A 22,863-nucleotide genomic window follows, 5' to 3' on the forward strand; every position below is an offset into this window, starting at 1 on the left:
GCCTTTTATAAAATTCAGCCATTGCTAAATAACGTGTCACGAATAGTGTCACGCTAAAAACTTACAAGATGGTGAGGAATCTTTACCCCTCTTCTTGAAAATTGATCATAATCTTCTGTGAGCTTTTCTTGTTCAGTTGCAAGTTATGAATTTAAATAAAATGTTGACAAAGGACTTCGATAAAGCCATTTCTGTCTCGGGTTGGGTGGGCATGACTTCAAAAACACGTGTTGTTGATAATGTCAATGAACATGATACAGTAACATTTCGGGTTAGATCTACTGAAGACTGATCTGAGTCTCGGAAATATATTTATCCTGTCATTTCTTTTAAATTGAAAATGTCTCCGTCAGATCAATGGAAATAAAAGGGTCAGGAATTTCACACTTTCCCCCCAGAAATTCCCTGTGAAAATTACCCTCACTTCTCTGAGACTAGTCATAAGATCTTGTCTTTCTTTCAGTCTGCAGCAAGACCCTTAGTATCTGTCTATAATGAGAAGGGAGAGAAAACTGGCACCAACGTTGCTTTACCAGCAGTGTTTAAAGCTCCAGTCAGACCTGATGTCGTCAACTTCGTTCATTTTGAAATGATGAAGAACACCAGACAACCATATGCTGTATCCCAAAAAGCAGGTAAAGTGTTCATGGATTAACTTTCGGTTCTTGAATCACATTTTGCAGATTGCACTCAACTATTTTGTGGTGCACTCTGTTCCATTGTGGACAATGTTGCTTGTACAACCCTTGTGAATGAAAATGGAAAACTACATTTAATGATATGATGAAAAGAAATTGACATCAATTCTCGGGATATATTCATGTTTTCAGGAAAATGTACAAGGAATGCAATTGCTATGGTGGCCATCTTGTCATGAATTTTTGTTAATTTCAGGTCACCAAACTTCTGCTGAATCCTGGGGAACTGGAAGAGCTGTTGCTCGTATTCCCCGTGTTCGTGGAGGTGGTACTCACCGATCAGGTCAGGGTGCCTTCGGTAACATGTGTCGAGGTGGTCGAATGTTCGCTCCAACTAAGACCTGGAGAAGATGGCACCGAAAGATTAACACCACCCAGAAGAGATATGCCATCTGTTCTGCTGTGGCTGCTACTGGAGTCCCTGCTCTTATCATGTCTAAAGGTATGTTAAGACAGAACCTAACATGCCACCCTCAGAGTTTCACGCTGTGCAATCTTCATAGAACTGAACTATTTCAGCCTACATCCTTACTGAAGTTTGACAAGTAGCATTTGTTTAAAGACACTTCTATGTGAAGTAGTCGAGATTAAGTCCCCATTATGAATACTGAATGACCAAATTGGTTAATCCTTTCACTGCCTTTCAGGACACAGAATTGAAGAAACCCCTGAGATACCATTGGTTGTCTCGGACAAGGTAGAAGAATTCAAGAGAACTAAAGAAGCTGTACAACTCATGAAAAAACTGAATGCTTGGATTGATATTCAAAAGGTTTATATTTAGTTCACTTTATTGCTTCACTAAAGTTATTTGTACTGTAATACTATTGTATTCTGTATAGTCAATTGCTTTGAACTATTGAGAAATATAAATCCGTACAAGCGAGACAATTCTGCCAATTACAATCTCATAAGTATGGCAAAATCAGAGAAAGATGGTTATTGATCTAGTTATGTTCCAGATGGGCTCCAAGAGCTTGAAATTTTCAGTTCATGTTCATGTATTTAAACTAGTCTTTAAACTCTTTCAGGTATATGCATCAAAACGTATGAGGCCAGGTAAAGGTAAATTGAGGAACAGAAGACAAATGATGCGTAAAGGTCCACTCATTGTATTCAATAAAAATAATGGTATCTGCAGAGCTTTTAGAAACATCCCAGGTAAATAGAATCTTGAGTTATTAAAAGCAAGATGGTTGATGGAACCAGAGGCGCAGATCGCTTTTTCAGTGCAGGGGGCGTGTACCACTTGTGATCTTAGCCCAGGGATAGAACTGCTCGCTTGGCTGGCATTATTTGTTATCTGACACCACTTAGCTCTGTTTCATTTCTTGAATGTTAGTTGTATTATACTAATTTTGACCTTCCACAATTTCAGGTGTTAATCTATTAGATGTATCAAGATTGAATTTATTGAAAGTAGCACCTGGAGGCCATGTTGGACGATTTACTATCTGGACTGAGGGCGCTTTTAAAGCTTTAGACGGTCTTTATGGTACATGGAAAAAAGCTTCAACTGAGAAAAATCATTTCAAGTATGTACTATTACAGCACACAAAAAAACTGGAAGGAAACAGAGACACTTGCCAAAGCAATAATACCTCTATAAATGACCATAAAATTTAACTTGGCAAAATAAATTCATCTGTTGGCCATATTTGAACCTTACTTGAAATCGATAATTTGGGAGAAAAAATACCTAAATGCTAGATATATTACCAAGAATAAAACTTCATTTAAGATACTCAATTAATGAAAATTAACTGATATCAAATTGTATTGTTCTATTTCAGTTTACCAGCAACTAAAATGACTAATACTGATTTACTAAGATTGTTGAGAAGTGATGAGATCACCTCAGTTGTAAGACCAGCTATGTAAGTATTTAAGACATTCTCTCATGTAATCTTAGTTTAGAAAGAATTGATGTTAGGATCCAATTTATATCAACGCTGAATGTGTAAATGAGTATATTGAGTAGAGATAAGTGAAGTCCATTTCAACAGTCCTGCAGGGAAAATATATTAAAATGATCTTGTGAACTGCAAGGAAGATTATTGCATTAAATTGGGTGTTTGGGTGTGTCATCTTGTTTTATAAATGCAGTGCTCACAGTAACTTTGAATGACATAGATGTGCTACATTTATTCACTTGGGTATTGTTTCTTTTCTTATAGCCATGATCGTAAACGAAGAACTTTGAAAAAGAATCCTCTTAAAAACCGATCGGTTATGATTCGTCTGAATCCCTATGCTAAAGTTCAACATAAATTACAAGAGAAGCGCGAGAAGGATAGAACTAATTTATTGAATAAAAAACGTGGGGTAAGTATTGCTGGTCAAATAATAGGCTTTTCCACAACTACTATTAAATTGCATTCATTCTTCAATCCATCAACATCTTTTACAAAGACGTGTTGAATTGAATTAGAATTTCTCCATAGGATTTTAATTTGCATAACATTAAAATTGGTCTTTTCTGTGGCATGGATTAAGACTTCTCTTCAGCAAGCTATTTCAAGTTTTAATGAAGGGTTATATTGGAATTTTTCTGTTGCAGCTTCCTCCAGTGCAAGAGGCACCCAAGTCTAAGAGTATCCAAAGGAATGCTGCTAAAAGAAAGGCATGGCTGTCCAAGAAGGGCTTGAAGAAGCAGAAGGCTCCAAAAGCCAAACCTGCTAAACCAGCAAAGAAGGGCAAAGCTGGAAAAGGCAAAAAACCTGATCCAGTCAAAGCCAGAAAATAAACATGTTGTTCTTCAAGAATAAACTCTGAAAGATAGCCTTGTTTTATTTTCTATTAAAATTTTCAGATTTATAACACAGTGCCTTATTAATAAAAGGTACTATACGAAATTAAGGTACTTTAGCATGAAGTTGCTGAACAGAAATGAAAAGGGAATAGGAAAAAACAGTCATGATAATATTCTTTAATGAAATTATTGCACATAAATAAAATAAACACAATATCTGTACATAAAAAAAATTGAATACTTAAATAACTGTTATGCGAAGGTGCTCTGATCTTCTGATTCTAAACACCTAAGACCATTTGTAGGAATAAACTGGTCCCCCTTCGCACTGAAGGAATAGGCTGGAGCTATGTTTATCTTGGCATTGCTTATACAGAGGTCCAGTTTACAACTCTAAATAGACTGTTTAACTATTATTAGCTGGTCAATATTTTTGACCCATGAGATTTGGGCCACACCTGCTGTTAGTGGAGGGATAATCGAACACAACAGGGGACCAGTTTAGGTGTGAACAAGGGAAGTAACTCATGATTGCTTAGAACACCGGAAACCTCTCTTCACAACACTGTTTATTGAGCAAATTGTTAAATTGGAACATGAAAAGTTTTTACAGTATTCAAACCTTGAAACCAATGGTTGGTGAGCAGACAATTCTTCAAGCATTAAGCATGTATATATTGAAAAAGTTATACAATAGTTGAAAATTACCGTAATCAAAATATAGAGAGAATGAAAAGTCTGAATTTTTTCAACTCACGGCTGACAATCAGTAGCTGAAGATGATAGTGCAGAGTTAATGTTAGCGAGCAAGCGTCTAACTCACTGAGCCACCGCGGCTCCCTCACATGTAGATGAAGATGATAGTACAGAAACAGCAGAGAGAATGACATCATGTTTAGTTTTTTTTCAATAAAAGGTCTTTAACTCACAGCTGACAATCAGTACGCCACGTGAAGCTGAAGATGACAGTACAGTGACTGCAGAGTTAGAGTTAGTAGCTTACATAAATAGCTGAATACTGATCATAATATAATAATAACATTAATAATATATACAAAATAACACTGGGTCTTTAAAATAATCACAACAATGAGCAAATTTACATTCCAAAACACTGTCATTATTTCACAAATGAATTTATATTAGGATTGCATGTTCCCGAAAACTTGACTGACAGATTTTACGAAATACAGTTATCTGATTGAATAATCAAACTATTTTAAAATCAATTTCAATGATTGACCAATCAGATGAATGAAATATCATCTCAAGTTAAGTTTTCAAGGAAAAAAATCCATTCATTAGTTATTCCACACATTTAATTTCAAACTACTAAGTAATCTGATAAAAAAACATAATAATTCGACCCTGATGTTTAAAATACAAATAAAAGAAATCAATAATAAATTAGAAAAGATGGAATGCATTATAATTATTAGTAACAATAATATCTTCAATACAAAATAAAATTTGAAATAATAATCTTATAATATCAATCATTGAATAAATACCAGCCTAGTTTTTCTTTTAGGCTATGTACACCAGGCCTTACTACAGTAGACATGTCTCAGACTTCTGAATAACTAAGAATAAATTTCTTTGTACTAAGGCATTGTAAAGCTGAAAGCAAAGCCTCCATGCTTACATGCATGAAAATACTGGTAATACCTTGAATAAGCTTATTTCTATAATAATAATGTGATATTATGACGATATATCATTATTATGTGCAGCTAGAACAATACTACAAATGGCAAGCAATGACTACAGGTTTTGATTGATTGATCTACCAAATGATTGAAATAGAAAAAAAAATACACCAACAATGCATGGCTGAATGGATGACTCTATAAAATTACTTTTGAAAAATAAATTTTGTATATTGAAAGAAAAAAACAAGTGACTAATCAAAATAAGATTGGTGACTTCCCATCTTTGGTGATTGTATAGCTTGAAATGCTGTAAAAAATATTAAAACCCCTAATGTTTATGAACACAGACACCTGTTTTTTCTCTGTTATTACAAATCTTCATTTGTAGGCTAAAACTAACCAGATGCCTGGATTCAAAAACTTCAATGACAAAACCACTTAATCTCATACTTGACATGATTCCAATTGAAATGTTTCTCTAAAAAAAATTAAATGGGCTACTATGGAACATGGAATCAGAGGAGAGGAAGTGTGCATATCATTAAATACAGTAGATACATTGTCCACAAACTAGACAGCAGTCTTATGGTAGTTGTGAAAGAGACAGGTGTTGGCTGAATATATTAAATTATGCCTCCACTTCTTCCTTTATCAAGAATTTATCAGCTATATATTATGTTTGTTGAAAGCAGTGTGATGATGGATTTCAATATTTTCACTTCACAATAAAATTACAGTCACAACCTGAAATATATTAGAAAAAAAAACATTACAGGCTGTTTAATTCTCAGTTTATCTTTTTAAATCTATAAGTAAAATCTATAACCAAGAATATTCTTTTGAGGCAAATTAAACTCACTGTTCTAAACTTTAACAACAAAAAATGGCAAAATTATAATATATGGATGGGTTAGCTGGATCTCATTAAAGACTTTCTCATATTAGGAGTATAATATACAGTCAATATGTACGGGTATATATATTATGCAATTGGCACGGTTTTGATAGAATGTATTCAATTACAAGTGGTTATACAGTGTAACAGCTGATATAATATAGTTTTATCTATTAAATATCCTAATGAACACTGGCTGTATTATCCCTGTATTCAACATGATAACCATATGCTGTCAACTTTTGGTCTTGACAAAATACTTCATGATACAGTGTAACTGATCCTTCATTAAAAGTAAAACTAGTAAATGAACAATGTAGATGTATTGATTGAATAGCTCACTGCATTGTTAACATGTTTGAAAAATAGAGTGAAAATATTCAGCTGGAAGCTGTAATATAAACCTGGCAACATTTGTTTAGTTTTATCTCATGACTCAGCATTGAATTATGGACAAAACAAATTGCATTCATTTTGGGATGATTTTTTTAATCTTTACTGATGTCTAAATGCATGAAGCTGATAGAGAGAAAAAGGGATGAACTTTGCGAGCTATGATATATTTTTACAAAAGTGACCACTTTAAACCAAGTGTCGACAAAAAAGATGTCATAAATATAAACTTATTAGAATATCATAAAGGTACAAGCATAATAATAAAACTTTCTTGTATAATCACATAAATATAATCAAGTGTATATGAAAACAATTAACCTCTGTTGACAATCAAACTGCTTGTAAAGTTCTACTAACTGACTACTAGAGCACACCTGTTGGGATTTAATCTACCAGATGGCTAACACACTGTCTAAATAATCAATGAAGCTATTGGACACAATTTCATCTTTCATTAATTGGTCATAAAACAGAGTTCAATCGATGTTTTTAGATGGTTCTAGCATAACAATCTTATAAAATACAGAATCAATATTCATTATACACATACATTTGTATGTATTAATAAGTATTTGCACCAGGGTGGTAGGTTTATGACATTAAGAGTCTCTTTGGAAATCATGAAACAAAAAATACTATAGCATAACCATATTGATATACAAAATTCTCGCACTGGTAAACTACATGTTAATGAATAAAAAAACTATTGAACTGTGACAAGGCTGTGACAAAGTAGGCCACATTGATATACAGACTTGTCTAAGAGTTGAAGTGTAAACCTCTAATCAGCAACACCTTATTTACAATCGAAACGCTTTCTGATTTTCCTTGGGTTTTTGTTTAGACTTGTTTTGATTAAACACTATCTAAACTCACTCAAACTGATCCTTTCCCTATTCAAAATCAGAGCTTACTGAATTCTCTTTTGTAGGGACTTGTTGAGAGTTAATACTTGGTTACCCATATGAAAACATCATATATAAAGCAAATCATACTAAATTCATTAGAGTATGTTCTCTAGTGTACTTGTAATGCATGGATAAATAATCAAATGAACTAATTATTCATGTATGTACTGAAAATAATACAATTGTAGAGCAATATAGAAATATTACTGTTAAAATAGTGCTCAATACATCAACTGTAGAGAGATATAGAAATATCAAAACAGAACTTGAATCATGTTGTTACTCAGAGTTTCAGATCGTCTAGTTGTCTGAAGATTGTATAGCGTGAAACTCTAATATTTCCAATGATTGTCTAATAGTAAAGTAAATCTAGTACTGCTCTAAGGATAAGTAAGGATTTGTGAATCTTTTAAGCAAATCATACTAAATTCATTAGAGTATGTTCTCTAGTGTACTTGTAATGCATGGATAAATAATCAAATGAACTAATTATTCATGTATGTACTGAAAATAATACATGCGTGGATGAGATCTGTCATAACAATGAATAGATATTTATAACATCCTATGTAAAAAGAGAAATAGGCTATTATTAGTATTATATAAGAGACTCAAAAAACAAACCTAATGTTAGATCTTGTTATATCATACTTTACAATAGGTTAATTGTTGTTTTTTAAGTGACATATTTCTTACTTTTGGGCTCAATTATTGTCATTTTTTGTTACCATAAGAGATTTGAAGTAGTATCAAAAATGAAAGTAAGACTCACTACATATTATGAGAAAACATTACTTAAATTATATAATGATACTTGACTGTTAAAATAGTGCTCAATACATCAATTGTAGAGCGATATAGAAATACCACTGTTAAAATAGTGCTCAATACATCAATTGTAGAGTGATATAGAAATACCACTGTTAAAATAGTGCTCAATACATCAATTGTAGAGTGATATAGAAATACCACTGTTAAAATGGTGCTCAATACATCAATTGTAGAGTGATATAGAAATACCACTGTTAAAATGGTGCTCAATACATCAACTGTGGGGTGATATAGAAATACCACTGTTAAAATAGTTCTCAATACATCAACTGTAGAGAGATATAGAAATACCACTGTTAAAATAGTGCTCAATACATCAATTGTAGAGTGATATAGAAATACCACTGTTAAAACAGTGCTCAATACATCAATTATAGAGCGATATAGAAATATTACTGTTAAAATAGTGCTCAATACATCAATTGTAGAGCGATATAGAAATATTACTGTTAAAATAGTGCTCAATACATCAATTGTAGAGTGATATAGAAATACCACTGTTAAAATAGTGCTCAATACATCAATTGTAGAGCAATATAGAAATATTACTGTTAAAATAGTGCTCAATACATCAACTGTAGAGAGATATAGAAATATCAAAACAGAACTTGAATCATGTTGTTACTCAGAGTTTCAGATCGTCTAGTTGTCTGAAGATTGTATAGCGTGAAACTCTAATATTTCCAATGATTGTCTAATAGTAAAGTAAATCTAGTACTGCTCTAAGGATAAGTAAGGATTTGTGAATCTTTTAAGTGTGCAGTGTGCATTGAGGAAATTAGCCAATCTTTCTTTTAAGCTCTCTACTGTTTTGAAACCAGCAATCATATACAACTTATTCAAAGCTTATAATAATTACATGTCTGCTGATCTCATAAATTCTCTATTTCAAACTTGGAATTCCACAGTTTCCCTATCAATTTCAAGAAAACAGCGGAATTGCCTTGGTCTGCTAGTATTTATATAACCTTATATGCAATTAATCTATTGTCCTGGGGATTTGTGAAACCAGCAATCATAAGCTTCTAATAATTACAGGTCTGATGACCTCCTAAATTCAGAATTCCATAGTTACTTGATCAATTTGAATAAAACAGAAAACAAGCTTGGTCTCTGCTACTACATAGACCGAGAGACTTAGTATCACTATTATCATAATTTAAGAGCTAAGATTACCACTGTTTGTTCAGTGAAATCCCAGCAGGACAGACCTTACTGACAGATGACCATTGTCTATAGTGATTGTATACTGGTAGTTCACAGATTGCTAATTAGCCTATTAACTATGTCAAGTTGGTTATCTTAGTATCAGCCTAGCTAGAGTTTGAACCCACTACTGTGAAACTAGTAATAGATAATACCTATATTAGAAACTAAATTGCATGTGCCTGCCTAATCTAGATAAACCCTTTATCTTATCATATAGAAACTACACTAAATTTACCAAAACTGAGGACTAATGGAAGTCTTTTAGTTTTATTACTATCACAGAATGATTAAGACTTTAATAACACCAATCTTTCTTACAGGATTCGTAAGTCTGTTGTAAGTCTTCAATGATTAATATTTCATAATTGCCTTAAAAAAGGACAATATCATCAATGTTGCCGTGCATGTATCTTGATATTACACAAGTTTGATCTCAAGCTAACAAATGCTGACCCTTTTAGCTATAAATTCTTTAATCCTTTAAATTTCAACAAATGATAATTCAATAACAAAATCTACTCACACAATAGGAAAAATTAGGAATAAATTATCTTTTATGACCACCATTTAATTCGAAAACTGTCATATCATCCTCATCATCATCTTCCTGATCTAAAGGTGCCATTTCTAAATCATTGGGTGCTGTTATTAATCCATATTTTCTAGATTTATTTCTTTTATGACGTAATCTGCAAAACAAAATTCAGTTTCCAAGTTGGTTAAATGAGAAATGAGAGTTTGAATCAATTAAGATCAAAAGATTCCTTAAATATACATATATTCATAGACCCTAATAATTTTCATCAAAAAAATTCAAAAGAATCTGTAGCGATTAGCAATCCGCCAATACATTGTGACCTTAAAAGTTTAAATGTTACAATAATTGTCTGGAAACTATTTATTATAATTGCATTATATCATTATTGCTGTAATATCATTCATAAAATATTACTGTATTCAAATATCATAGGTTATGTGGGAGTGTCATACTGTCATGCAGATTACATATTGTTATCATGCCCTTCTATGGTCCCAAGTAGACAAATCAACAAGGCACTGAAACAATATGTATCACAGCAATCTTTAGTCTATTGTACCAATATCGATTAGCTTTTAGGAATTTCATATATCATGATGCCATTGGCATGACTTTTGAAACAGTGTCACCTTCTCTGTGTAATGATCTGATATAATTATTGCAAGTTTTCTGTAGCCTAATATTATTATTTCATTTAAACAATAAATATGAACAGAATTTGAGGCACCAACTCAGGAACTGGCTTCTGTTTACCCTAGCCGTAAGTTATCTTATATTATTAGTCATATACCATCCATTTGATGTGTTAGTCTGAACTTGAAGTAACTGTAGAATGTAGACTACCATGTCATGTAACTTACCTAAATGCTCTCACCATAAAATATACCACAATAATGGAGGTTAAAGCAATCAAAACATACAATGTTCTTAATAACATTGCTTTATTTTCCCCTATCATATTCATCATATTTCCATAAAATGTTTTATTTTCTGTGCAATTTTTACTACCATCTTTACAAACAGTGTCATTTGAGTTTGTGTTATTATTTGAAACTATAACATCACTGGCTGATGAAGGATGTTTTGCAGGAGTCTGATTGTCAATAGTTCCATGTTTGTTTTCATTCACTGACTTGGCAATCTTGGAAGCTCCATCATCCAAAGAATGGACAGATTGTGAAAAATGTCCTATAAAAACAACCGAAAACACAAATAAAATATAAGTCGATCTCCCCATCTTTTCAGCTAAAATGTTCCAAAATCACAGATGAGAAAAATAACTGTTATAACAACATAATCTTTTCATAAAATTTCAATGAAATATTTCTTTTTCGTCTTGTTTTCAACACAGCAGTCACACAACAACACGTCGTCCGGAAATGAAATGTTTGGTTATCCAGTCACATGCACCGTTATCACGTGATTTGTATTTTGTACAAAATGGCGGCAAACAAAAATGGATTCAAAACTGTCAATAACTCTATATTTATTACCTGTCAATCTATCTTAGGAAAGAAGAATTTAAGAGTTTTTTCTTGACGTTTGCCTGAATATATTAGCATTAATTGCTATTTTGAGTGGATGAATGACATTTCGGAAAGTGATGAATGAATAATAAAAAACACATCAAAAATGGTTTGATCAGACAAGAAATAGAATGAATATTCTCAAAACTGGCTAAATATTGAATTGAAATATCAATCTGATATATGTTTTAATTCTTTTGAAAAGGGTTACAGGTACTGCATGTGTAATTCATTCATAATCTGAAGAAAGTTTTATACACTGGATTTTGCCCTATCACTGTCAGTGAATATTTTAATATTGAAAGGAGACTTGCTCACACCTGATTCCATGCATGATTCCAAGTGGGAAAATATCATAGGATATGATTTGACATCAAATTTTCCATATGTATAAATAAGGAAAAGGAATTTTATTTTTCGTACCAATTTATCTTTCAATTTTTGATTTTTGTTTGATTTTGTTTAAAAGCTCAACTATGGAATGAATGGATTAAAATTGAAATATGGATGAATTAACTGCAATGGTTCACCATTCACATGAAATGGTATTATCAACAGAAGATGCTTGGACAATTTTACAAAATAAGTATGTTAACTGAAATTGTAACAAGAATCCAAAGCCAATTTTAAGGATGAAATGTGAAGACATTGATAATTATTTGATAGAAAGACACACTAATGCATGCTAAAATGATCAATATTTAGAAAACCAAATCAAATAAATATTTAAATTTTACATACACTTACAATGTTATAAGACAAAATATTTATCAAAAAATCAAAACCATGGTGTGTATCTAGGGATTGTAAGCATTCACTGTAGGTCCTACTATTCATGTTTATTAATTCATTTATTTATAGAGACAATATCAGTGTTGGTAATATCAATATTAAGGGCAGAATATCATCAATTAGTGAAATATTCAGGTAATATTTTAATTAATAATTATATCTTCTAGCAATCAGTTTATTACATCCCATGGAAGAGTTAGATCTAAAAAGAACAGTCTTAGATAAACTTGATGTCAGAGTTGGATTATAGATTATTTCATAAACTGACAATTTAAAATTGATTTCAAAATAGTGCACATATTTTCATACAAAATTAGTGTATGAATTGCATTTCGATTCAAACTTTTTGTCCATTTCATCGGGTTGAAACAACTCAGTGTACAATAAGGTAAATTGAGCCACAGCTTTTCAGCAATTTATTCTCTGAATGATTTTTTTTTTTGCATGTATTTTATCCTGACTATCAATTATTGATAGTATTATAAATCATGATTACTATTTATAATGTAGAGTTAATAAAGATAAGTTATTTTTAATGATAATTGATGATATGGTCAATATTATAGTAATGGTAAGTTGATAAGTGTATAATATTTCAATCATTATTTTAATTAACTGGTTGTGTATCTAAATTGTTTTTTACTGGTTGGAATTAAGTTTTGGTCCACAGGAAGTCTTATATACTTTTATGTTGATGGACTTCAATTCAACAATGAATTGATAGATATAGATTTGAACACTGTTACAAGGGTAAAATATGCCTTAATTCAGAAAGAAAATGCAACACTGATATATAAGGAATATAAGGAATTACAAAGGCAAAATAAAAACATTTACAGAAGATAAGAATCTCTTAACATTTCATTACATTTTTATGGTAACAGTAACTGAATTGATGTTTTGATTTCAGAAAGAGGAATTGTTAAAATGGAATGAGTATCTAGTTCCAGGTCATGATTATATATTTACTAGGTTTAAACCTGCAACACTTAAAAAGGTAAGAAAATGATGTATGGTTTTCAAAGTGGAAAATTGATGCTGGCAAATTTATAGAATTCAAAATGGTGTAATACTAGCCTTGTACATTATACAAAGTTTACACTCTTAGTTGCAGATTAACTCATATATTCTGAAAATCTCTGGTACAATATGAATGTCGAGCCTTAATAGTAACACCACCCAAATTCTTATACCTGCATAATCAAAAGCAGAGCTTGAATCAAGTTACAGGCTACTTTGATGTAACTCTTATTGTATTCAGTATTTTATGTTCTAGGGTGTGGATATACCTTTCAAAGTTTTTATGCCTGGATCAAAATCAGAATTATTCAAGGATGATGATAATATAAAGACCTGCAGTCTTACAGTAAGTATGTTGTAATCATATTAAGATAGTTGATTAGAGTACCTGTATACAGTGGTGTTTTAGAAGACAAATATTCTATATATTTTTTTAATGCATTAGAACATGTAAATTTTATGCAGTTTTATCCTCATAGTGAAATTAGATTAAAGGGGAATAAATCTATTTTGTTAGTATCACTCACAATGTGATTTCATGATATTTTCAGAAGTGGTTGGAAAGAAATTCTTTAGATAAAGATAAATTACATCTAAATCTTCCCAAACCAACAGATAAAGAATTAGACCCTGGCTGTAAATTTGTCTCTTATCAGGTACACTGTAATATTTATTTTGAATGACCTTAATATTAGTTTCTCCTGGGACTTTTCATAATTCTATATGTAGACAATAATGTCTCTTTTAGTGGTTTCACTGTTCAGTGTAGAGAAATCACAACAAAAAGTAGTCTTTTGAAATTGCCGTAACATTATTTTTTGCCACTTTGTTTTGTAGGGGAAGATAGAAAAGGTTATTAGTTCTGAATTTGGAATTTACAATCTGGATGGTAACATTTTGTAAGTTGTGTATTTGATGTAAATTGTATATTACAGAAAATGTGCTCCACTGAACTATTCACTATCTCATCAGGTTCTAAAATAGACTTTTTAGCCTATTTTCTATCAAACTCTTTTGATAATTACAGAAAAACTTTATTATGACATATAGCCATCATATAAAATGTCTCTCACATCGTAAACCAAACTATTTGTTATATTTCAGGTTACATACCAGTTATTTACCAGCCAGTAAAAGAATAGTCATTATTAATATTGGTAGTACTATAATAGTTTATAATGTACATCATGGTACTGGCAAAGTGGTTAGTACTTTTGAATTTTTTTACTCTAACAGTGGCAACTAGTATTTGGTGGAGAAAACAGCACTGCATTATATAATGTGTCATCACAGAAAAATACATCAATACAATATACACTTAAATGTGATTATATATAATTGTCTGCAGGATTTAAGAATTTGCCCTAGGATTGCCCGTAGGTTTACTGTGTAGTTCAGTATGTTTCTGTAGAAAAATAATCTGAAGTTAATAAGTTAATATGTGTCTGGCAATAGGTTCTTAGACATAACTGATTTAACATCTTGTATTTTATTTTATTGTTGAATCATCACTAAATAAACTTATTTTATCTCCAGGCTCCAAGAATACACCTGTATTGTTGTAGTAAGAGTACTTTACAAGTAGTAAATAGTGGTCCACCAACTACTGTCAAAATTCATAATGTAAGTACTGGTAGTTTATAGACTTGCTGTTATATTATACAGGTATATTACAGAAGCACATTCACTAATTATTAGTGGAGGAACGAAAACAGTTGTATCAGTATAGAATAAGGTTTGATATGGTCCAAACAAATGGAAAATAGATCACATTAACCTATTTAAAGTTGTTTTATAGGCTAGCTATACAGAAGCTGTGAGAACCTGGGTTTATCATACAATAAATACCTATAGTTTAAATAGAATAGAATGTGAGAATTTACAACATTTTTATCAAACAGTGTATTGTCTGTGTAAGGGTTTAAAAAGGTAAGAAACGTATGTTTTGCCGACTTGAAAGATCTAAAAAATGGAAGGTTATTTATTAAAACAGATGTTCACCAATCCCCTTAAAAAAAATTCAACACCTATACCTGACTTTTGTTGTCAACCTATCTACACCAGGGTGCAAATTATTTGGAAAAATGAAACCATCATTTTTAACAGATTTAACAGTTTCCTTCTACTGGCTGATCTTTGGATAACCCCTTTGGCATTGATCTTTCATGGATAATCCTTACCTATTTACAACAAGGTTGACTGGAAAGAGACCTATTGTAGAATAAACTAGATATAAGATAAAAGTCAAGTATTTTGTATTTTTAGAGAGAAGTATGATGTGATCAGATTGCTACAATCAGTGCTATCTACGTCATGTTGTTTAAGACTACAACCGCAGCCACGAAACATCATCCAGGAATTTTTTACATCCCCTCACAGTTGCTTCTTTAAACAAGTGGTACGTCTACAATTTTGTTTGTAAATATAACTTAAAGAAGAATTTGTTTATCCTGAAGGAGCTGATATCTAATCCTCTATCAAATGATGATCTGAATCTACTTATACATAAAATATCATAGAATTTGGTATATAAATAAAATGCTCAACTGGTAAAAAAAAAAAGTGAAATGAAATGGTATGGGATGTCTTGCTGCTGTACATAAAAACCAATGGTTTATGTAGTGTCTTTAAAATTGGAATAAGCCTTGAAAGGCCTTGTAATTCTAACCATTAAAATCTTTGTCAATGGTTTCCCCTGTAATGTCTAGGAAAGACTTAGCTGTTATATTTTTTAGGGTGAAGCACATAAAATACCTAATATTGTAACAGTAGAAAGTTTACTGGAACTGGCCTCCAACCAAAGTGACCAGATAGAAACATTGAAAACTAAACATCAACATAGTCATCTCACTGGTAAAGATTTGAGTGAAAAGTTGTATTGGTCTTATAAATTATCTCCAAACCAAGATACACAAGGGGTATGTTATTTGCTTAAGGGGTTATTGTAAGCTAGATATTCATTTATTAGAAACGGGTGTCAGGTTTTAGGATTGAAAAGTGTTATGGATAGCTAGAATGCTATGCTTTTATGATAATTGAAATTGACGAAATTCCACATACATTTTGTGTGTAATATATATTGTCTTTTTTAAACTTTCTCCTTTTGTATCTATTTTGATGAATATTAGTATGCATGAAACAGTTCATTATGCACATGAATTATTCTTATAAATTTTATTATCAATCTGAACTAATTATGTTATATTGAAGGTTATAATGGGCTGGCTAGAACTATGTACTACTACTGGACATCTTATATTCTGTGATGGTAAAAACAGAATAAACACCATAATAACTAGTAATAACAACCAGCATAACTGTGATAGAAACTGTCTAGATATCTCTTCTACAACCTCTCATTGTCCTTTACTTCAACTTCAAACATTGGGGAAAATTCTAATTGTGAAATCTTTTTGTGTCGTGAGCGAACAATTCATGGTGGGTCAATTTTCAAGCATTGAATCTCTTAATACAGACAGTGTTGATGAAATTCAACATATTCCTTATCTACAGTTCTCAATGAGTGACAGTCATGTTTTTTTACCTTCTAAAAGAAACTCTTCACAATCAAAGTGTTCCTTAAAAGACAATTTTAAAAAGAAAAAAGAAGGGAATTCTGATGGGCATTTATTGGAAACAAAATCTGCTAAGGGTTCATTGTGTAAAGGTGTATTGGCATCAGATTCTTCGTCAAAGACTGTCCAGGGATTCACGGCCCTCAGAAACGAACAAAGATCCCATGTCAGTTGTACAACTTCAAGGTCTGCAAACTTTGGTGAAAATTCAAAAGCAATTTCTGAAATAAATAATAATGCACGTGAGATTCCTTGCTCTGTGAAACCAATTCCAAATGGCTGCCTCAAAAGGAATACGGATTCGTTTGTCCATCAGAATGCTCAGAGTGATGTGTCCATGAATCAAAATGGCTGCCAAACAGATACCAGAAATGTTAAAACTGTGATGATAACTCATAAAGAATCTTTAATGACAGAAACATTTAGAGGTCAAACAAGGTTAAAGTTTACTGCCTTGGGTTGTATAATGTATCCAATTGCTTGCGATAAATCCAAGGGACTTGAGAATTATAGATACGAGCCTATAGTGTTAGTCTTTCAAGGACCCAGTGTCAAGTGGTATGATGTGATACTATCAGCTGCAGTGTATGAATTTGATCAGTTGAAGTATGTAGATTATAAAGTACCATCATCTATGCAGTATCGAGTGAAGACCTCAGTACAAAGATCTAAAGCTAGAAGAACTGTGACTGTACCAACAGATACTCATATTAATAGAATATTTCTTCAGGATCATTCAGTTCAGGTAAGTGGGACAGCCAGGTTAAATATCCTGAATTTAACTTTTAACAGTATTTCTCTCGGACTGGATTTTGAACTGACTGAATTAACATACATGTTTGATTAGAGCTCTTTTTTGCTTAACATAATCAATTTTTAAGCTTTTTGGGGAGGTTTCTCATGTTTTTTGCTTTTAATCAAGTTTTAATTAAACTATCAAAGTTTTTTTTCTCCATTTCAGCCAAATGAAGGAGTAAAAGATATAGAAGATATTTTATCAACAGAGTAAGTTATACTTTAACAGTTACTTCCCTTGCTATTTAAACTTTTAACTTTTATTTATGACGCCTATCATGTACAGGTATGTATGATTTTTGCTGATACTTCATGAAGATGTTTGAAGATCTAAGTGAAGGTCAGCCATTGCTGCAAACTTCGGGTACAGTTAACATTAAATGCAGGCTTGTAGATACCCAAGGGTCTCAGGGGGGCCAAAATTTGTTTAGGAGGGCTCAATGATAGCGACTCAACAAGTCATTCAAGTCATCTAATGATTCAGAGTGGGAGGGCAAAATCTTCGTATATTTCTCTACCTACGGGTCTGATCGAATTGTCTTCCAATACTTGTATTGATTAAATGAAATATATTGTAGATGTAAAGACGGTCTAGTATCAGTAATTGGTAGAATAGTAGGACGTAAACATTGTGAATCTGGACTGCCTCCTAAAGGTGTTGGTTTTAATGAAGAGAAGTTGAGAATTGAAATACAAAGAAACCTTGGTTAGTAATCTCTGTTAGAATTTTATTTAACTCTCAATATTGACTTGGAACCTCTGAAAAATTCCCCTAAATTTTTCACTGTCTAGTGCACCCCAAGTTAGGCAAGCTTTTTAAGTTTAAAATCTGCACACAATACAAGCAAAAATACGGTATATGAATTATAGAGAACTTTTGTAAATTAGTAATATAGGCAACATGGAAATATCAAAATTCACAAACATGTCTAAGAAGCTTATTGGTAGTTCAACAAATTTAAATATGATGAAATCCTGCACCACATGTACACAAATACCTTGCAGTGTGTGATAAGGGGAGATTAGCCGTATTTCACCTTTCAACTGTTGAGGGATTTTTAATCAAATATATTTTGTATAGCATAGTATGAAATAAGTATAATTATTTGCTTGACCAGCTCATCATTTCAGGTATCCAAATCACTTTTTAGAATAAAAATCAGACAACTGGTGTGTTGGCGATTCTAAACAATATACTGATGGCAGTGATCTTAATGTCTGAATGTCTACTTGTTATACATTCCAGGTGTCTCTATGATAGGTAATCAGTGTGTACAACTTCAGTTAAAATCTCTGACTAATACTAGTGAAATAACAATTTATATGAAGTTAGAGCGAACATCATATCCTCTAGGTCTAATACCTGGTACAGTACTCAAGTTTGAACGATTGGAGAGAAAGACGTCAAAACGTGGCACTGTTTACTGTCATTATATATCAGTCTCTAGTTGTACAGTGATATCATTTACTACACCTACCCATAGGTAAAAGTATATATTTAACTTAATTTAATTATTTGAGCCAAATTTTGAAGAAATGGTTGTAGTAAATTGCAAGACATTATGGGTTATATCTCAGCATGCTTCCTATGCGGTAGAAAGGCCATTTGATTGGTTAATTGTTTTCAAAAGCTGAACATAATGTAGTTAAAAAAATCTTAGTCAAGTCACCTAAATAAAAAGTAGGCCTATAAAAAATTTTGTGTTTGTATTTAAATATTTCAGTTCCCAAGAAAAGCAAATAGAAGATATGAATAGAAATGGAGCTAGAGTAGTATATATACTAGATAAACTACATGACAGAGATTCCAATATCTTTCTATGTCAGGGGCGTATTTATCAAATTATCAGTTTAAAACTAGAGTGTAAATGTTGTTTATGTGGTAGTGTTTACAGACAATCAAAATGTCCCAGTCCAGCCTGCAGAAATAATTCATACTGTAAATTGTCTGGAAAAATCAGGTAGATATGAAAAAGACTCAAGTATATTTTTATGTCATGGGTATACATGTATATGTATTTGAAATCTAAGTTGGTAAAATGAGACACCATTTGCACTCCATGATCTGACACAATTGTTATGCATCTCATGTTCAAGGTCATATAATATTCAACCAGTTAAATGTTCTGTTTGATAAAAGATCTCTTTTGTTATCAGGAACTGTGGGATATTGTTAAATTATTGCTTTTCTCTGTTGGCACTTTTTGTTTTCGATTGGTTTATATAAATAATGCCTGAACATGATTTTAAGAAAAATTAGGTCAGATCAAGGGTAAACACAAAGAAAAAACATTCATATCTTCATTTTTACCAGATTGTACAAAGCATAAATGTATATTCTTCTGTATTTTATTTTCAGTTTTTTGATAGATGATGGCAGTACAGTAGCTAAGAGTTTCTACATACTAGATAATACTAGAATAACAGGTTTATTTCAACTCAAACCTGAAGAATTAGACTGTTTAATAGAAGAAATACAAGAAACTGGAGAAATTTATATTGCTAATGTAAGTAGAATTTGATAACAGATCATTTTATTCTGTCAACACATGTTTCTGATGAACACATCATTAGAATCGTTAATTTGGAATGAAAGGAAATTCACAGAGTTAATGTCTATTGAGTCTTTTACACAGTAGCTGATAGTGACAATCTTCAAAGCCAGGAAAGTTTCGGCAGGCTTCAGATTAAATTGGATGTAAACTTTGGACATATATTTTCCTTTGTCAAAGAGTTAATGCCATGTTCCGAATAATCCTCAGAAGCCATGAAAGTGTTATCAAGAATCACACTAAATTTAGTTTAGAGCTCTACATTCAAGAGGATATATTTTCTCTCCATATATTTTTTATTAAACTGTTGGAGAGATCTTCTTTTTCTCCAATTTATTTTTCTTTGTTTATAGTTTTCAGATAGCTACAATGATATACCTATAGCTATGTTTTTACAACAGCTATGTAACAGCTCTAGTGTTAAAACATCATGGCAGTTTCAGCTGAAACCATTTTATAATCAGAATATACATACTGTTAAGATGGAAGGTGGGATAGTTTTAATACTATATTTGGTACTATGTGTTGAAAGTATGGGCATGCAGAACTATTAATTGCAGGGGTAGAGTAGGGGTCACTGATTTGTCAAAGGATGCTAACTGCACAAGCATTTCAGAAATTTGAAACTGGGGAGGTCAAAGATGGGCCTAGCCTGGCCTCATTTCTAGGTATATTTGGAGTGCGGTAGTACATAAAGTGCTCACATGTTTCATAAGAATATGAGTGAATTATAACTATAACTATCTGTTGATGTTTCAGATTTAGAAGTAAGAAATGTACATGTAGGTGATACTACTATACTGACTAAAGGTTTACCATACTGGACTCTAGAGTGTATAGATTTAAAACACATCAACTATTCTACAGCTTTACTTAATTCTTAATCATAAACTATGTCAAAATGATATTGCTGAGAGGTTACTTTCTTATAAAGATTGTGCATTGTGTCTGTCCAGTTAACCAGATGTCTGCACATTGCGTGTGGTGTCTGTTCATTGAGTGAGGTGTCTTTTCATTGAGTGAGGTGTCTGTCCATTGAGTCAGGTGCCTGTCCATTGAGTCAGGTGTCTGTCCATTGCGTCAGATGTCTGTTCATTGAGTCAGATGTCTGCCCATTGAGTCAGATGTCTGTCCATTGAGTCAGACGTCTCTTCATTGAGTCAGATGTCTGTCCATTGAGTCAGATATCTGTCCATTGAGTCAGGTATGTGTTCATTGAGTCAGATGTCTCTTCATTGAGTCAGATGTGTGTCCATTGAGTCTGGTGCCTGTCCATTGATTCAGATGTCTCTTCATTGAGTCAGATGTCTGTCCATTGAGTCAGATGTCTGTCCATTGAGTCAGATGTCTGTCCATTGAAGCAGATGTCTGTGTGGTATTATTAGGTGCCTGTCTAGAGTGTCATATGCCAGTCCATTGAGTCAGGACTATTGTCTAGATAGTCAGGTGTCTGTCTATTGATTTAGGTCTCTGCACATGAAGTCGGGTCCTGCTTGGCTAAACAGGAAGTCATGGGTTAGATCCATAGGGCCAGGCATAGAGTTTTACCAGTCAAGCCAGACGATACTTCTGTACGATACAATGTAATGTAAATGCATGTAAATGAAACACTGTTGTTGATTATTGTATAAATGATTTAATGAACGAGTATATATTCATTATTATTATACTTCTGCATTCAGTCTGTGTGTTTTTTCTATCTCCCATATGAACAAAGTTGGTTTACGGATACATTCATACTATAGTGGTTTACTTACACCCATTGCCATCTATCTAGCAATCATCCCTGTGTCAACGTATATGTTGCTGAGACATCCCTGAGTCAACGCATATGTTGCCGAGACCTCCCCTGTATCAATGTAATGTTTATGTGACGAGCCGTATTTTGAATTAAGTATGTGTTGCGGAAGCAACCTTTTGTCTGGTCGTATAGGTTGCCGAGACATCCCTAAATCAACCTAAATGTTGTTGAGACATCCCCGTGTGCCAACGTATATGTTGCTGAGACATGCTTGTGTCCATCTGTATGTTTCTGAGTCATCCCCGTGTGTCAGCGTGTTGTTGCTGAGACATCACTGTGTGTCAAGCTTTGTGTTGCTGAGATATCATGTGCCAACGTATATGCTTCTGAGACATCCCCTTCTGTCAAAATGAATGTTGCTGAGACTTCCCTTTGTCCTCGCGAATTTCAGATCAGATATATCACCATTGAGCTTTATCAGTTATGACACCAGTCGATTATAGAAACGACCCCATTCTCTTGAATTAATTAAAGCTATAGATCGAATTTAAAAAAGATTATCGACACAGTTGAGAACATCAGAAGCAAAAATGTCCTAAAAGTTCTTAGTATCGAATTAAAACAATGTTCGCAACCTTAAGTCTGACCTTTTTCTTCAACACACGCAGCACTGGAAATCGAACTACATGTAGTGATAAAAGAATATATTGAACGAAGCGTTCTTATGAAGACATCGAATGACACAGTTTATATTGTCTATTGTTTTCCAATAAAAAACATTTAATAATAAGACAAATGATTACACGCAGTCTTTATTATTATTCCAGCAGTATTTTTATTGAAATAATGGAACTATGGATTTGAGTTTCCATGGATACTATATTGTTGATCTTGGAGTTACCTGATATTTGAAATCATATTGATTAGAATAATGAGGTTTTCGTTATATCGACAGTTCGTCCCACGACACTAAAGGTTTATTA

At 32.4% G+C, this 22,863-nt stretch overlaps 3 protein-coding genes across 3 annotated transcripts; 2 read left to right on the forward strand and 1 right to left on the reverse strand.

Moving 5' to 3' along the window:
- Nucleotides 1-8: 8 nt before the first annotated feature.
- LOTGIDRAFT_219559 (hypothetical protein) lies at nt 9-3,516 on the forward strand. The gene is made up of 9 exons (XM_009062958.1): nt 9-71; nt 464-635; nt 895-1,140; nt 1,346-1,470; nt 1,730-1,859; nt 2,077-2,233; nt 2,492-2,575; nt 2,876-3,023; nt 3,259-3,516. The coding sequence occupies exons 1-9, from the start codon at nt 69-71 to the stop codon at nt 3,442-3,444; spliced, it is 1,251 nt and encodes a 416-aa protein (XP_009061206.1). The 5' UTR covers nt 9-68; the 3' UTR covers nt 3,445-3,516.
- A 1,874-nt stretch (nt 3,517-5,390) lies between these two features.
- LOTGIDRAFT_234730 (hypothetical protein) lies at nt 5,391-11,250 on the reverse strand. The gene is made up of 3 exons (XM_009062959.1): nt 10,740-11,250; nt 9,865-10,030; nt 5,391-5,846 (listed from the first exon to the last, which is right to left on the reverse strand). Exons 1-2 carry the CDS (start codon nt 11,114-11,116, stop codon nt 9,889-9,891), a joined length of 519 nt encoding a protein of 172 aa, XP_009061207.1. The 5' UTR covers nt 11,117-11,250; the 3' UTR covers nt 5,391-5,846; nt 9,865-9,888.
- Nucleotides 11,251-11,908: 658 nt separating this feature from the next.
- On the forward strand, nt 11,909-21,023 carry LOTGIDRAFT_165926 (hypothetical protein; the record flags this gene model as incomplete). Its single annotated transcript, XM_009062960.1, has 19 exons — nt 11,909-11,991; nt 12,267-12,332; nt 12,708-12,768; nt 13,108-13,194; nt 13,474-13,563; nt 13,769-13,873; nt 14,055-14,116; nt 14,322-14,421; nt 14,754-14,840; nt 15,016-15,146; nt 15,483-15,615; nt 15,953-16,135; nt 16,428-17,537; nt 17,754-17,797; nt 18,166-18,293; nt 18,834-19,071; nt 19,312-19,469; nt 20,500-20,628; nt 20,899-21,023. The coding sequence occupies 19 exons, from the start codon at nt 11,909-11,911 to the stop codon at nt 21,021-21,023; spliced, it is 3,120 nt and encodes a 1,039-aa protein (XP_009061208.1).
- Between the last annotated feature and the right edge of the window lie 1,840 nt (nt 21,024-22,863).

The sequence above is a fragment of the Lottia gigantea genome (assembly GCF_000327385.1).
Source record: "Lottia gigantea unplaced genomic scaffold LOTGIsca_54, whole genome shotgun sequence".
NCBI classification, from domain to species: domain Eukaryota; kingdom Metazoa; phylum Mollusca; class Gastropoda; family Lottiidae; genus Lottia; species Lottia gigantea.

Coding starts and splice junctions, on each gene's coding strand:
- LOTGIDRAFT_219559 (XM_009062958.1), top strand. Junction 2,234..2,491: donor ACTGAGAAAAATCATTTCAA/GTATGTACTATT, acceptor GTTCTATTTCAG/TTTACCAGCAACTAAAATGA. Junction 3,024..3,258: donor TATTGAATAAAAAACGTGGG/GTAAGTATTGCT, acceptor TTTCTGTTGCAG/CTTCCTCCAGTGCAAGAGGC.
- LOTGIDRAFT_234730 (XM_009062959.1), bottom strand. CDS start 11,116: ATGGGGAGATCGACTTATATTTTATTTGTGTTTTCGGTTGTTTTTATA. Junction 10,031..10,739: donor TTTATGGTGAGAGCATTTAG/GTAAGTTACATG, acceptor TTTGTTTTGCAG/ATTACGTCATAAAAGAAATA.